Consider the following 17,500-nt stretch of genomic DNA (forward strand, 5'->3'; position numbering starts at 1 on the left):
ACAGGTGTAGATAGACCAGTGAAATGCTGAATACAACAGGTGTAGATAGACCAGTGAAATGCTGAATACAACAGGTGTAGATAGACCAGTTAAATGCTGAATACAACAGGTGTAGATAGACCAGTGAAATGCTGAATACAACAGGTGAATAGACCAGTGAAATGCTGAATACAACAGGTGTAGATAGACCAGTGAAATGCTGAATACAACAGGTGTAGATAGACCAGTGAAATGCTGAATACAACAGGTGTAGATAGACCAGTGAAATGCTGAATACAACAGGTGTAGATAGACCAGTGAAATGCTGACTACAACAGGTGTAGATAGACCAGTGAAATGCTGAATACAACAGGTGTAGATAGACCAGTGAAATGCTGAATACAACAGGTGTAGATAGACCAGTGAAATGCTGAATACAACAGGTGTAGATAGACCAGTGAAATGCTGAATACAACAGGTGTAGATAGACCAGTGAAATGCTGAATACAACAGGTGTAGATAGACCAGTGAAATGCTGAATACAACAGGTGTAGATAGACCAGTGAAATGCTGAATACAACAGGTGTAGATAGACCAGTGAAATGCTGAATACAACAGGTGTAGATAGACCAGTGAAATGCTGAATACAACAGGTGTAGATAGACCAGTGAAATGCTGAATACAACAGGTGTAGATAGACCAGTTAAATGCTGAATACAACAGGTGTAGATAGACCAGTGAAATGCTGAATACAACAGGTGTAGATAGACCAGTTAAATGCTGAATACAACAGGTGTAGATAGACCAGTGAAATGCTGAATACAACAGGTGTAGATAGACCAGTTAAATGCTGAATACAACAGGTGTAGATAGACCAGTGAAATGCTGAATACAACAGGTGTAGATAGACCAGTGAAATGCTGAATACAACAGGTGTAGATAGACCAGTTAAATGCTGAATACAACAGGTGTAGATAGACCAGTTAAATGCTGAATACAACAGGTGTAGATAGACCAGTGAAATGCTGAATACAACAGGTGTAGATAGACCAGTGAAATGCTGAATACAACAGGTGTAGATAGACCAGTGAAATGCTGAATACAACAGGTGTAGATAGACCAGTTAAATGCTGAATACAACAGGTGTAGATAGACCAGTGAAATGCTGAATACAACAGGTGTAGATAGACCAGTTAAATGCTGAATACAACAGGTGTAGATAGACCAGTGAAATGCTGAATACAACAGGTGTAGATAGACCAGTGAAATGCTGAATACAACAGGTGTAGATAGACCAGTTAAATGCTGAATACAACAGGTGTAGATAGACCAGTGAAATGCTGAATACAACAGGTGTAGATAGACCAGTTAAATGCTGAATACAACAGGTGTAGTAGACCACAGTTAAATGCTGAATACAACAGGTGTAGATAGACCAGTGAAATGCTGAATACAACAGGTGTAGATAGACCAGTGAAATGCTGAATACAACAGGTGTAGATAGACCAGTGAAATGCTGAATACAACAGGTGTAGATAGACCAGTGAAATGCTGACTACAACAGGTGTAGATAGACCAGTGAAATGCTGACTACAACAGGTGTAGATAGACCAGTGAAATGCTGAATACAACAGGTGTAGATAGACCAGTTAAATGCTGAATACAACAGGTTTAGATAGACCAGTGAAATGCTGAATACAACAGGTGTAGATAGACAAAATGCTGAATACAACAGGTGTAGATAGACCAGTGAAATGCTGATTACAACAGGTGTAGATAGACCAGTGAAATTGACTACAACAGGTGTAGATAGACCAGTGAAATGCTGAATACAACAGGTGTAGATAGACCAGTTAAATGCTGAATACAACAGGTGTAGATAGACCAGTGAAATGCTGAATACAACAGGTGTAGATAGACCAGTTAAATGCTGAATACAACAGGTGTAGTAGACCAGTTAAATGCTGAATACAACAGGTGTAGATAGACCAGTGAAATGCTGAATACAACAGGTGTAGATAGACCAGTGAAATGCTGAATACAACAGGTGTAGATAGACCAGTGAAATGCTGAATACAACAGGTGTAGATAGACCAGTGAAATGCTGAATACAACAGGTGTAGATAGACCAGTGAAATGCTGAATACAACAGGTGTAGATAGACCAGTGAAATGCTGAATACAACAGGTGTAGATAGACCAGTGAAATGCTGACTACAACAGGTGTAGATAGACCAGTGAAATGCTGACTACAACAGGTGTAGATAGACCAGTGAAATGCTGAATACAACAGGTGTAGATAGACCAGTTAAATGCTGAATACAACAGGTGTAGATAGACCAGTGAAATGCTGACTACAACAGGTGTAGATAGACCAGTGAAATGCTGAATACAACAGGTGTAGATAGACCAGTTAAATGTTTACTTACAAGCCCTTTAACCAACAATGCAGTTTTAAGAAAAATAATTGGTAAAAAAGTATAACAAATAGTCAAAGGTTTGGACACACCTACTCATTCAAGGGTTTTTCTTAATTTTTACTATTTTCTACATTGTAGAATAATAGTGAAGACATCAAAACTATGAAATAACACTTATGGAATCGTGTAGTAACCAAAAAAGTGTTAAACAAATCATATGATTAGCTGTTCAGGAGTCTTATATCTTGGGCTTAGAAGCTGTTAAGAAGCCTTTTGGACCTAGACTTGGCGCTCCTGGCCGTGTGGTAGCAGAGAGAACAGCCTGTGACTTGAGTGACTGGTGAATTTATAGGGCCTTCTTCCTCTGACACCGCCTGGTATAGAGGTCCTGGATGGCCTCGGTGATGTACTGGGCCGTACGCTCTACCCTCTGACACCGCCTGGTATAGAGGTCCTGGATGGCAGGAAGCTGAGCCCCGGTGATGTACTGGGCCGTACGCTCTACCCTCTGACACCGCCTGGTATAGAGGTCCTGGATGGCCTCGGTGATGTACTGGGCCGTACGCTCTACCCTCTGACACCGCCTGGTATAGAGGTCCTGGATGGCAGGAAGCTGAGCCCCGGTGATGTACTGGGCCGTACGCTCTACCCTCTGACACCGCCTGGTATAGAGGTCCTGGATGGCCTCGGTGATGTACTGGGCCGTACGCTCTACCCTCTGACACCGCCTGGTATAGAGGTCCTGGATGGCAGGAAGCTGAGCCCCGGTGATGTACTGGGCCGTACGCTCTACCCTCTGACACCGCCTGGTATAGAGGTCCTGGATGGCCTCGGTGATGTACTGGGCCGTACGCTCTACCCTCTGACACCGCCTGGTATAGAGGTCCTGGATGGCAGGAAGCTGAGCCCCGGTGATGGTAGTGCATGCAGCCCAGTACCTCTGTAGTGCGTTGCGGTCGGAGGCCAACCAACCATGCTCTCGATGGTGCAGCTGTAGAACATTTTGAGGATCTGATGCCGAATCTTTTCAGTCTTGTTGGTGATGTGGACACCAAGGAACTTGAAGCTCTCAACCTGCTCCACTACAACCCCGTCGATGAGAATGGGGGCGTGGCTCTGTCCTCCTTTTCTTATAGTCCCCGACCATCTCCTTTGTCTTGATCACGTTGAGGGAGAGGTTTTTGTCACTGAACTCCTTCCTATAGGCTGTCTCGTCGTTGTCGGTGATCAGGCCTTCCACTGTTGTGTCGTCGGCAAAACGTTAACAACGATGATATAGTGGTGGACATTCCACTACAAAATGATTGATTCCCTCCCTCTACCCATCCCTCCCTCCCTCTACCCATCCCTCCTCCCTCTACCCATCCCTCCTCCCTCTACCCATCCCTCCCTCCCTCTACCCATCCCTCCCCCCTCTACCCATCCCTCCCCCTCCCTCTACCCATCCCTCCCCCTCTACCCATCCCTCCCCCCTCTCCCATCCCTCCCTCCCTCCCTCCCTCTACCCCTCCCTCCCTCTACCCATCCCTCCCTCCCTCCCTCTACCCATCCCTCCCCCTCTATCCCTCCCCCTCTACCCATCCCTCCCCCTCTACCCATCCCTCCCTCCCTCTACCCATCCCTCCCCCCTCTACCCATCCCTCCCCCTCTACCCATCCCTCCCTCCCTCTACCCATCCCTCCCTCCCTACCCATCCCTCCCTCCCTCTACCCCTCCCTCCCTCTACCCATCCCTCCCTCCCTCTACCCATCCCTCCCCCCTCTACCCATCCATCCCTCCCTCCCTCTACCCATCCCTCCCCCTCTACCCATCCCTCCCTCCCTCTACCCATCCCTCCCCCTCTACCCATCCATCCCTCCCTCCCTCTACCCATCCCTCCCTCTACCCCTCCCTCCCATCCCATCCCCCCTCTACCCATCCCTCCCCCCTCTACCCATCCCCCTCCCTCCCTCTACCCATCCCTCCCCCCTCTACCCATCCCTCCCTCTACCCATCCCTCCCTCCCTCTACCCATCCCTCCCTCCCTCTACCCATCCCTCCCTCCCTCCTCTACCCCTCCCTCCCTCTACCCATCCCTCCCTCCCTCCCTACCCCTCCCTCCCTCCCTCCTTCCTTACTTTAACTCCTGAGCGATGGCAGCTATCTGCTCTACTCGGTCCTGGTGCGCGGCCAGGTCGCTCTCGAAGGCCTCGTGTTTCTTCAGCAGAGCCTTGATCTCAGACAGAGAGGCCGTCTCAAAGTCCCGCGCCTGCAGCATCTCCTCCTTACCTGCAGGGGGAGACACACATCACAGACATTACACATCAATATAAAGGCCTAATGGAAAATGGATAAAGTAAGTCAACTAATACAGAATCTACAGTATGTTGAACAAAGCCAGCCTAAAGAGGATACATGTTGGAGGTGCTGCACACGGTGGTCTTCAATTCCATATCAAATCATTTATGGTTAAACAATTAAAGGGGCAGTTTGCAGTTACTGTACATCCAGTTTTAGACTGATAAATGAATGATCTGTACTCATTGATGTGTACCCATTGATGTGTACTCATTGATGATGTGTACTCATTGATGATGTGTACTCATTGATGATGTGTACTCATTGATGATGTGTACTCATTGATGTGTACTCATTGATGTGTACCCATTGATGATGTGTACTCATTGATGTGTACTCATTGATGATGTGTACTCATTGATGATGTGTACTCATTGATGATGTGTACTCATTGATGATGTGTACTCATTGATGATGTGTACTCATTGATGTGTACTCATTGATGATGTACTCATTGATGTGTACTCATTGATGATGTACTCATTGATGATGTGTACTCATTGATGATGTGTACTCATTGATGATGTGTACTCATTGATGATGTGTACTCATTGATGTGTACTCATTGATGATGTGTACTCATTGATGTGTACTCATTGATGTGTACTCATTGATGTGTACTCATTGATGATGTACTCATTGATGTGTACTCATTGATGTGTACTCATTGATGATGTGTACTCATTGATGATGTGTACTCATTGATGATGTGTACTCATTGATGATGTGTACCCATTGATGATGTGTACCCATTGATGATGTGTACCCATTGATGATGTCTACTCATTGATGATGTGTACCCATTGATGATGTGTACTCATTGATGATGTGTACTCATTGATGATGTGTACCCATTGATGATGTGTACTCATTGATGTGTACTCATTGATGATGTGTACTCATTGATGATGTCTACTCATTGATGATGTGTACTCATTGATGATGTGTACTCATTGATGATGTGTACCCATTGATGATGTGTACTCATTGATGTGTACTCATTGATGATGTGTACCCATTGATGATGTGTACTCATTGATGTGTACTCATTGATGATGTGTACTCATTGATGTGTACTCATTGATGATGTGTACTCATTGATGATGTGTACTCATTGATGTGTACTCATTGATGATGTGTACTCATTGATGATGTGTACTCATTGATGATGTGTACTCATTGATGATGTGTACTCATTGATGATGTGTACTCATTGATGTGTACTCATTGATGATGTGTACTCATTGATGATGTGTACTGATTGATTATGTGTACTCATTGATGTGTACTCATTGATGATGTGTACTCATTGATGTGTACTCATTGATGATGTGTACTCATTGATGATGTGTACTCATTGATGTGTACTCATTGATGATGTGTACTCATTGATGTGTACTCATTGATGTGTACTCATTGATGATGTACTCATTGATGATGTGTACTCATTGATGATGTGTACTCATTGATGTGTACTCATTGATGATGTGTACTCATTGATGATGTGTACTCATTGATGATGTGTACTCATTGATGTGTACTCATTGATGATGTGTACTCATTGATGTGTACTCATTGATGATGTGTACTCATTGATGTGTACTCATTGATGATGTGTACTCATTGATGTGTACTCATTGATGATGTGTACTCATTGATGTGTACTCATTGATGACGTGTTTAAACATGTTTAAAACTACAATTTTGATATCATGGCTGGTCAGTCCTTAAATCCATAGCTATGTACAGTATATTCATTCATTAATTAATCCATTCATTAATCCATTCATTCATTCATGTACTCATTGATGATTCATTACCATACTCATTGATGATGTCTCATTAATCCATTCATCCATTCATGATGTGTAATCATTAATGTTCATTCATTCATTAATGTCATTCTCCATTAATCCATTAATTCATTGATGACCATTTATCCATTAATCATCCATTCATTAAAATTCATTCATTAATTTTTCATTAATGGCATTCATTCATTAATCCATTCATTCATTAATCCATTCATTCATTCATTCATTCATTAATTAATCCATTAATCCATTAATTAATTCATTCATTAATCCATTCATTAATTAATCCATTTCATTAATCCATTCATTCATTAATCCATTCATTCATTAATCCATTAATTAATTAATTTCATTCATTCATCCATTCATTTATTCATTTGAGAGTGGAAGAAACAATGGCGGGGCAGAGTTTTGTTTTGGTTGTAACTGCGGATTGCCCCTTTAAGGACACTTACAGTGTTTGTTTTCAATTCAAACGGTCAAAAGCAAAACGCTTAGCCTTGTTCTGGTACCTTCCGTCCAGGCTTCGTGGATGGCTGCTTTCTGACGGAACTTCTCAGCCAGGTGGTCGAGTCTCTCCAGCCGACGTATCTCGTTAAGGAGCCACTCCTCATAACCCTTCTCCGCCCCCTCCAGGCCGCCCCACGCGTTAGAGACGTCCTGCACAGACATACAGTTTGACCTTTGGCTGCTGCTGAAGAACATTGACATTTAAGGGAATATTTCAGTGAGTGCAGGTTTTCCTTTCACAGTTTTTACTGAACAGAAATGCTGTAACACACAGCGGGTCAGCTGACAGCTAATACACAACAAAACAGACAGGATCCAGCATCAGGCTCAGCGTGGTAGAGAGAGTAAGCATGTGGAGCGAGAAAGAGAGAGAGACAGAGAAGACAGAGAGAGAGACAGAGACAGAGAGAAAGAGACAGACAGAGAGAAAGAGACAGAGACAGACAGAGAGAGTGAGGGACAGAGAGAGTGAGAGAGAGACAGAGACAGAGACGGACAGAGAGAAAGAGACAGAGACAAGAGACAAGAGAGAAAGAGACAGAGACAGAGAGACAGAGAGAGAGAGAGACTGAAAAAGCTTATTCCACTTTCCCCAATGCACAAGTGGTTATCTCCACCCTGCTACCATACAGCGGGTAAACGCAAGTATTTCCCGTGACTGTGCCTCAAAACCAAATGTTTTCCTGGCCCACCACTCCACCCTGGACTAGAACAGCCTCTATGACCAGGTCCACCCTGGACTAGAACAGCCTCTATGACCAGGTCCACCCTGGACTAGAACAGCCTCTATGACCAGGTCCATCTCTACAAGGCAGCAGTGCCCACTCACACTCACACTTCACACAGGAGCAACAGGTCAATAGACACCCCGCCCAGACCAGAAACAGAGAGAGAGACACAGAGACAGAGACACAGCGACAGAGAGAGAGACACAGAGACACAGACAGAGACAAAGAAACAGAGAGAGAGAGAGACAGAGAAAGAGAGTGAGAGACAGAAAGAGAGAGAGAGAGTGAGAGACAGAGAGACAGAGAGAGAGAGAGGTATGTGAGTTATGTGTTTAGTGTACTAGGTAGTGTACGAACGACGTGGGCTACCTACCGACACCATCTTCCCCTCAGAGGGCATGAAGGCAGGCCTGTTGCTCAGCCTCAGCTTGGTCTGCAGGGTGTTGAAGTTGATCTCCAGCTGGCACTTCTCCTGGACCTTTAATATCACAGTAAAAACACCTTTTCATCCAAAGTAACTAACATACAATTTTCATTATTACTCTTTTAAAAGGGGAACCCCTCCTTTCACAGATACAACACAAAGTACAGAATAATTAATGACACGAGTCTAACAATCCAAGTGGGTGTGGCCCCAGCGGGACTCGAACCTTTGGGGGCTTGTGTTGACGTCGATAGTCCCTGAAGTCCTCCAGCTTCTGCTGCATGGCCTGCATGGTGTTCTCTGGAGCACGGTTCTCCAGCCACGGGATGGTGCGACGGATCCACTCCAAGAGCTACGATTTAGGGAGAAGGGACGGACAGTGCAGGTATAACGGGGCAGCAAGGGTAAATCAAGGAGTGGTAGAGGTGAGGTTAAAACAATGAGGACCGAGAGAGAGAGAGAGAGAGAGAGAGAGGGAGAGAGAGGGAGAGAGAGGGAGAGAGAGGGAGAGAGAGGAGAGAGAGAGAGAGAGAGAGAGAGAGAGAGAGAGAGAGAGAGAGAGAGAGAGAGAGAGAGAGAGAGAGAGAGAGAGAGAGAGAGAGAGAGGGAGAGAGAGAGAGAGAGAGAGAGAGAGAGAGAGAGAGAGAGAGAGAGAGGAGAGAGGGACAGAGAGAGAGAGAGAGAGGGACAGAGAGAGAGAGAGAGAGAGAGAGAGAGAGAGAGAGAGAGAGAGAGAGAGAGAGAGAGAGAGAGAGAGAGAGAGAGAGAGAGAGGAGAGAGAGAGAGGAGAGAGAGAGAGAGAGAGAGAGAGAGAGAGAGAGAGAGAGAGAGAGAGAGAGAGAGAGAGAGAGAGAGAGAGAGAGAGAGAGAGAGAGAGAGAGAGAGAGAGAGAGAGAGAGAGAGAGAGAGAGAGAGAGAGAGAGAGAGAGAGAGAGAGAGAGAGAGAGAGAGAGAGAGAGAGAGAGAGAGAGAGAGAGAGAGAATGTTGTTACTAATAGTGAATAACTAATGACTTTAAGACAGTGAGAAAGTAGGAAGCTAACTTTAATTAATTTGTTAGCCTGGTGTCCCAGATCTGTTTGTGGTATCATTCCACCCACTCCTTAACCATGTTAAACGATCCAAGGAGTTTGAAAAAGTGGCACGTCGGCACAAACAGACCTGGGTACCCAGGCAACTCATTTTGTGGCCTTACACTTATCACCCTGAACACCGTGTCACCTGTGTTGTGTGACCTGGCAAGGTCTCTACGCTGTCAGAGCAACAATCCTCTGGACTTGTAGAAGAAGGAGGTGAGGGATGCAGGGAGATGGGGCAGAGAGGTGGGAGAGAGGGCAGTGCAGGGACATTAAGGGGAGGAGGGCAGAGAGGTGGGAGAGAGGGCGGTGCAGGGACATTAAGGGGAGGAGGACAGAGGAGGGACAGAGTGCTCACGTCACTAGCCAGCTTCTCGTAGTCCTCCATCAGCTGCTCATTCTCCTGGTTGACAGCCAACACCTTGCAGATCCTATTGGCCGCCGTCTCCGCCTGGGGGAGGAACAAGAAGGAATGTGTTCTATCGTCACCATGGGAACTGTTACAGTAGTCAGTGAGTTAGACATGACATGGCTGCATTGCATAATCAAGGAAAAATAATATCTAGATATCGAACTCTCTCTCCCTCTAGATACTTAACTGTCTATCTAGTTATCTAAACCTATCTATATCTCTCTAGATATCTGTCTATCTAGATATCTAAACCTATCTATATCTCTCTAGATATCTGTCTATCTAGTTATCTAAACCTATCTATATCTCTCTAGATATCTGTCTATCTAGATATCTGAACCTGTCTGTTTATCTATAGATATCTGTCTATCTAGATACAGTGCCTTGCAAAAGTATTCGGCCCCCTTGAACTTTGCGACCTTTTGCCACATTTCAGGCTTCAAACAAAGATATAAAACTGTATTTTTTTGTGAAGAATCAACAACAAGTGGGACACAATCATGAAGTGGAACGACATTTATTGGATATTTCAAACTTTTTTAACAAATCAAAAACGGAAGAATTGGGCGTGCAAAATTATTCAGCCCCTTTACTTTCAGTGCAGCAAACTCTCTCCAGAAGTTCAGTGAGGATCTCTGAATGATCCAATGTTGACCTAAATGACTAATGATGATAAATACAATCCACCTGTGTGTAATCAAGTCTCCGTATAAATGCACCTGCACTGTGAATCTCAGAGGTCCGTTAAAAGCGCAGAGAGCATCATGAAGAACAAGGAACACACCAGGCAGGTCCGAGATACTGTTGTGAAGAGGTTTAAAGCCGGATTTGGATACAAAAAGATTTCCCAAGCTTTAAACATCCCAAGGAGCACTGTGCAAGCGATAATATTGAAATGGAAGGAGTATCAGACCACTGCAAATCTACCAAGACCTGGCCGTCCCTCTAAACTTTCAGCTCATACAAGGAGAAGACTGATCAGAGATGCAGCCAAGAGGCCCATGATCACTCTGGATGAACTGCAGAGATCTACAGCTGAGGTGGGAGACTCTGTCCATAGGACAACAATCAGTCGTATATTGCACAAATCTGGCCTTTATGGAAGAGTGGCAAGAAGAAAGCCATTTCTTAAAGATATCCATAAAAAGTGTGGTTTAAAGTTTGCCACAAGCCACCTGGGAGACACACCAAACATGTGGAAGAAGGTGCTCTGGTCAGATGAAACCAAAATTGAACATTTTGGCAACAATGCAAAACGTTATGTTTGGCGTAAAAGCAACAAAGCTCATCACCCTGAACACACCATCCCCACTGTCAAACATGGTGGTGGCAGCATCATGGTTTGGGCCTGCTTTTCTTCAGCAGGGACAGGGAAGATGGTTAAAATTGATGGGAAGATGGATGGAGCCAAATACAGGACCATTCTGGAAGAAAACCTGATGGAGTCTGCAAAAGACCTGAGACTGGGACGGAGATTTGTCTTCCAACAAGACAATGATCCAAAACATAAAGCAAAATCTACAATGGAATGGTTCAAAAATAAACATATCCAGGATTTAGAATGGCCAAGTCAAAGTCTAGACCTGAATCCAATCGAGAATCTGTGGAAAGAACTGAAAACTGCTGTTCACAAATGCTCTCCATCCAACCTCACTGAGCTCGAGCTGTTTTGCAAGGAGGAATGGGAAAAAAATTCAGTCTCTCGATGTGCAAAACTGATAGAGACATACCCCAAGCGACTTACAGCTGTAATCGCAGCAAAAGGTGGCGCTACAAAGTATTAACTTAATGGGGCTGAATAATTTTGCACTCCCAATTTTTCAGTTTATGATTTGTTAAAAAAGTTTGAAATATTCAATAAATGTCGTTCCACTTCATGATTGTGTCCCACTTGTTGTTGATTCTTCACAAAAAAATACAGTTTTATATCTTTATGTTTGAAGCCTGAAATGTGGCAAAAGGTCGCAAAGTTCAAGGGGGCTGAATACTTTCGCAAGGCACTGTATCTAAACCTATCTGTATCTCTCTAGATATCTGTCTATCTAGATATCTAAACCTATCTATATCTCTCTAGATATCTGTCTATCTGTATCTCTCTTAGATATCTGTCTATCTATATTACATTTACATTTACATTTAAGTCATTTAGCAGACTCTCTAGATATCTGTCTCTCTTAGATATCTGTCTATCTATAGATATCTGTCTATCTATATCTCTCTAGATATCTGTCTATCTATATCTCTCTAGATATCTGTCTATCTGTATCTCTCTTAGATATCTGTATCTAAACCTATCTATATCTCTCTAGATATCTGTCTATCTATAGATATCTGTCTATCTGTATCTCTCTTAGATATCTGTATCTCTATAGATATATGTATCTGTCTATCTAGATATCTAAACAGAGGGAACAGAGGGAACATGGTGAACAGAGGGAACAGAGGGAACATGGGGAACAGAGGGAACAGAGGGAACAGGGGGAACAGAGGGAACAGGGGGAACAGAGGGAACAGAGGGAACAGGGGGAACAGAGGGAACAGAGGGAACAGAGGGAACATGGGGAACAGAGGGAACAGAGGGAACAGGGGGAACATTTGTGGTCTCCATTAACAACCACTACTGTTTCTGTGGTCTCCATTAGCAACCACTACTGTTTCTGTGGTCTCCATTAACAACCACTATTGTTTCTGTGGTCTCCACTAGCAACCACTATTGTTTCTGTGGTCTCCACTAGCAACCACTATTGTTTCTGTGGTTACCACTCTGACACTTCATACCTACTGGTACCCCCCAATTCAAGCAGAGCCACCAGGTCCCATTGTTAGGGTGTGTTGTTAGGATGTGTTGTTAGGGTGTGTTGTTAGGATGTGTTGTTAGGGTGTGTTGTTAGGGTGTGTTGTTAGGGTGTGTTGTTAGGGTGTGTTGTTAGGGTGTGTATATATATATATATATATAGAGTTATATAGTGTTATATGTGTTATATAGTGTTATATAGTGTTATATAGTGTTATATGTGTTATATAGTGTTATATAGTGTTATATAGTGTTATATAGTGTTATATAGTGTTATATGTGTTATATGTGTTATATAGTGTTATATAGTGTTATATAGTGTTATATAGTGTTATATAGTGTTATATAGAGTTATATGTGTTATATAGTGTTATATGTGTTATATAGTGTTATATAGAGTTATATAGTGTTATATAGTGTTATATAGTGTTATATATAGTTATATAGAGTTATATAGTGTTATATAGTGTTATATAGTGTTATATAGTGTTATATAGTGTTATATAGTGTTATATGGTGTTATATAGAGTTATATAGTGTTATATAGTGTTATATAGTGTTATATGTGTTATATAGTGTTATATAGTGTTATATAGTGTTATATAGTGTTATATAGTGTTATATAGTGTTATATGTGTTATATAGAGTTATATAGTGTTATATAGTGTTATATAGAGTTACATAGAGTTATATAGTGTTATATAGAGTTATATAGTGTTATATAGAGTTATATAGAGTTATATAGTGTTATATAGAGTTATATAGTGTTATATAGTGTTATATGGTGTTATATAGAGTTATATAGTGTTATATAGAGTTATATAGAGTTATATAGAGTTATATAGAGTTATATAGAGTTATATGGAGTTATATAGAGTTATATAGAGTTATATAGAGTTATATAGAGTTATATAGAGTTATATGGAGTTATATAGTGTTATATAGAGTTATATAGAGTTATATGGAGTTATATAGTGTTATATAGAGTTATATAGTGTTATATAGAGTCATTTGATGTAAGGTGACTTTCGAATCACCACATGCTGCTTATACTGTTTTCTGAGTGCCTAAGGGCAACATATCCCCTATACAGTGCACTACTTTTGACCAGGGTCTATTGGGCTCAAGTGCACTAAGTAGGGAATAGGATGCCATTTGGAAGGCAACCCCTGTACACCCTTTTAATCTTCTTCATCTACATGCCATAATAAAGGTAGACAGAGATAATAAAGGAAGACAGAGATAATAAAGGTAGACAGATATTCAATCAATCCCTATCCCAGTCTGTTGTTCCCACATGCTTCAAGAGGGCCACCATTGTTCCTGTTCCCAAGAAAGCTAAGGTAACTGAGCTAAACGACTACCGCCCCGTAGCACTCACTTCTGTCATCATGAAGTGCTTTGAGAGACTAGTCAAGGACCATATCACCTCCACCCTACCTAACACCCAAGACCCACTCCAATTTGCTTACCGCCCAAATAGGTCCACAGACGATGCAATCTCAACCACACTGCACACTGCCCTAACCCATCTGGAGAAGAGGAATACCTATGTGAGAATGCTGTTCATCGACTACAGCTCGGCATTCAACACCATAGTACCCTCCAAGCTCGTCATCAAGCTCGAGACCCTGGGTCTCGACCCCGCCCTGTGCAACTGGGTACTGGACTTCCTGACGGGCCGCCCCCAGGTGGTGAGGGTAGGCAACAACATCTCCACCCTGCTGATCCTCAACACTGGGGCCCCACAAGGGTGCGTTCTGAGCCCTCTCCTGTACTCCCTGTTCACCCACGACTGCGTGGCCACGCACGCCTCCAACTCAATCATCAAGTTTGCGGACGACACAACAGTGGTAGGCTTGATTACCAGCAATGACTAGACGGCCTACAGGGAGGAGGTGAGGGCCCTCGGAGTGTGGTGTCAGGAAAATAACCTCACACTCAACGTCAACAAAACTAAGGAGATGATTGTGGACTTCAGGAAACAGCAGAGGGAACACCCCCCTATCCACATTGATGGGACAGTAGTGGAGAGGGTAGTAAGTTTTAAGTTCCTCGGCGTACACATCACAGACAAACTGAATTGGTCCACTCACACAGACAGGTACCGAAAGGTTGCAAGTTCGAATCCCCAAGACAATCATCTCCCATTCTTCTCTGCAGATCCTCTCAAGCTCTGTCAGGTTGGATGGGGAGCATCGCCTCCACTAGCCTGTACTGTTGACACCGGGCAGGGTGGGGCGTTGGACTCACGCAGCTGACGCCAAATCCTGACTCAGTATGATGCAACAGGAACCGGGATTTGTCGGACCAGGCGATGTTTTTCAACTCCTCAATTGTCGTATTGGTGATGGCGTTGGAGCCTCTTCTTCTTGTTTTTAGCTGATAGGAACCCGCTGTGGTCGTCAGCTGCAAAAGGCCATCCGTGACAAGAACCGACGAGTTGTCCTCAGTAAACCCTTAGACACTGTTGTGTGTGAAAAGTCCAGGAGGCCGTTTCTGAGATACTGGATCCAGCGTGCCTGGTGCCCACGGTCACGTGACTCACTGTCTGTAGGAGCGAACCATTTAATAGGTGGTGTACCTAATAAACTGGCCACTGTCTGTAGGAGCGAACCATTTAACAGGTGGTGTACCTAATAAACTGGCCACTGTCTGTAGGAGCGAACCATTTAACAGGTGGTGTACCTAATAAACTGGCCACTGTCTGTAGGAGCGAACCATTTAACAAGAGGTGTACCTAATAAACTGGCCACTGTCTGTAGGAGCGAACCATTTAACAAGAGGTGTACCTAATAAACTGGCCCCTGTCTGTAGGAGCGATCCATTTAACAAGAGGTGTACCTAATAAACTGGCCCCTGTCTGTAGGAGCGATCCATTTAACAAGAGGTGTACCTAATAAACTGGCCACTGTCTGTAGGAGCGAACCATTTAACAAGAGTGTACCTAATAAACTGGCCCCTGTCTGTAGGAGCGATCCATTTAACAAGAGGTGTCCTAAAAACTGGCCCCTGTCTAAATCCATTTAACAAGAGTTGTAACAATCTGGCCATTGGTAGCTGACTGGATTGGGGAGTTCATCTCACTGACTGGTCTCTGTCTGGAAAAAAGGTGATAAATCCAAGGAGAGCAGTTGTAACAGTCTGACTGGTCTCACTGACTGGTCTCACTGACCACTGACTGGTCTCACTGACTGGTCTCACTGACTGGTCTCACTGACTGGTCTCACTGACCACTGACTGGTCTCACTGACTGGTCTCACTGACCACTGACTGGTCTCACTGACCACTGACTGGTCTCACTGACTGGTCTCACTGACTGGTCTCACTGACCACTGACTGGTCTCACTGACCACTGACTGGTCTCACTGACTGGTCTCACTGACCTCACTGACTGGTCTCACTGACTGGTCTCACTGACTGGTCTCACTGACCACTGACTGGTCTCACTGACTGGTCTCACTGACCACTGACTGGTCTCACTGACTGGTCTCACTGACTGGTCTCACTGACCACTGACTGGTCTCACTGACTGGTCTCACTGACTGGTCTCACTGACCACTGACTGGTCTCACTGACTGGTCTCACTGACTGGTCTCACTGACCACTGACTGGTCTCACTGACCGGTCTCACTGACTGGTCTCACTGACCACTGACTGGTCTCACTGACTGGTCTCACTGACCACTGACTGGTCTCACTGACTGGTCTCACTGACCACTGACTGGTCTCACTGACTGGTCTCACTGACTGGTCTCACTGACCACTGACTGGTCTCACTGACTGGTCTCACTGACTGGTCTCACTGACCACTGACTGGTCTCACTGACCACTGACTGGTCTCACTGACTGGTCTCACTGACTGGTCTCACTGACCACTGACTGGTCTCACTGACTGGTCTCACTGACTGGTCTCACTGACCACTGACTGGTCTCACTGACTGGTCTCACTGACTGGTCTCACTGACCACTGACTGGTCTCACTGACTGGTCTCACTGACCACTGACTGGTCTCACTGACTGGTCTCACTGACCACTGACTGGTCTCACTGACTGGTCTCACTGACTGGTCTCACTGACCACTGACTGGTCTCACTGACTGGTCTCACTGACTGGTCCCACTGACTGGTCTCACTGACTGGTCTCACTGACCACTGACTGGTCTCACTGACTGGTCTCACTGACCACTGACTGGTCTCACTGACTGGTCTCACTGACTGGTCTCACTGACTGGAGAACGGCTGGCGCACGGTATCGTAGCAACAGATCATTTGGAGGTTAGGGTTAGATGAGACAGACAGACAGACAGACAGACAGACAGACAGACAGACAGACAGACAGACAGACAGACAGACAGACAGACAGACAGACAGACAGACAGACAGACAGACAGACAGACAGACAGACAGACAGACAGACAGACAGAGACAGACAGAGACAGAGACAGAGACAGAGACAGACACAGACAGACAGACAGACAGACAGACAGACAGACAGACAGACAGACAGACAGACAGACAGACAGACAGACAGACAGACAGACAGACAGACAGACAGACAGACAGACAGGAACCCAACCAGGGGGGTGGTGTAGTGAGGTGAGGTGAGGAGGAAAGGGAGTGTTGCATCCTGGGATACCTTTTGAGCACCAGAGAAGGCGTGGTAGAAGCTAGATACGTAGGTCATGATGGCCTTCTCATCCGGGCGGGCCGTGCCCACGATATCTGGAGAAAGAGAGGAGAGGATGGGGAGGGGAGGGAGAGAGAGAGGAGGGGTTGGGGAGGGAGGAGGGGTTGGGGAGGGGAGGAAGAGGATGGGGAGGATGTTGGGGAGGGAGAGAGGAGGGGTTTGGGGGTGGAGGAAGGGGTTGAGGACAGAGGAAGGCGTTGGGGACGGAGGAGGGGGTTTGGGGACAGAGGAGGGGGGTTTGGGGACGGTGGAGGTGGGTTTGGGGACGGTGGAGGGGTTGGGGAGGAGAGGAGGAGGATGAGGATGGGGACGGAGGACG

General features: G+C 44.8%; 2 protein-coding genes across 4 annotated transcripts in view; both read right to left on the reverse strand.

The window, feature by feature from the left end:
• The window catches only part of LOC124001333 (deubiquitinase DESI2-like), a 1,147,470-nt gene that overhangs the window by 928,320 nt on the left and 201,650 nt on the right, over positions 1–17,500 (reverse strand). The window lies entirely within an intron of this gene.
• The window catches only part of LOC124001322 (alpha-actinin-1), a 115,121-nt gene that overhangs the window by 16,702 nt on the left and 80,919 nt on the right, over positions 1–17,500 (reverse strand). For all 3 annotated transcript variants that reach the window (XM_046308027.1, XM_046308025.1, XM_046308026.1), the window contains exons 8-13: positions 17,131–17,216; positions 9,646–9,738; positions 8,438–8,563; positions 8,161–8,265; positions 7,062–7,209; positions 4,516–4,666 (exon numbers count right to left, since the gene is read on the reverse strand). In XM_046308027.1, coding sequence (XP_046163983.1) covers positions 4,516–4,666; positions 7,062–7,209; positions 8,161–8,265; positions 8,438–8,563; positions 9,646–9,738; positions 17,131–17,216 — 709 coding nt within the window. The remainder of the gene's footprint in view (positions 1–4,515; positions 4,667–7,061; positions 7,210–8,160; positions 8,266–8,437; positions 8,564–9,645; positions 9,739–17,130; positions 17,217–17,500) is intronic.

Source organism: Oncorhynchus gorbuscha, linkage group LG17 (genome assembly GCF_021184085.1).
Source record: "Oncorhynchus gorbuscha isolate QuinsamMale2020 ecotype Even-year linkage group LG17, OgorEven_v1.0, whole genome shotgun sequence".
In the NCBI taxonomy this organism is placed as follows: domain Eukaryota; kingdom Metazoa; phylum Chordata; class Actinopteri; order Salmoniformes; family Salmonidae; genus Oncorhynchus; species Oncorhynchus gorbuscha.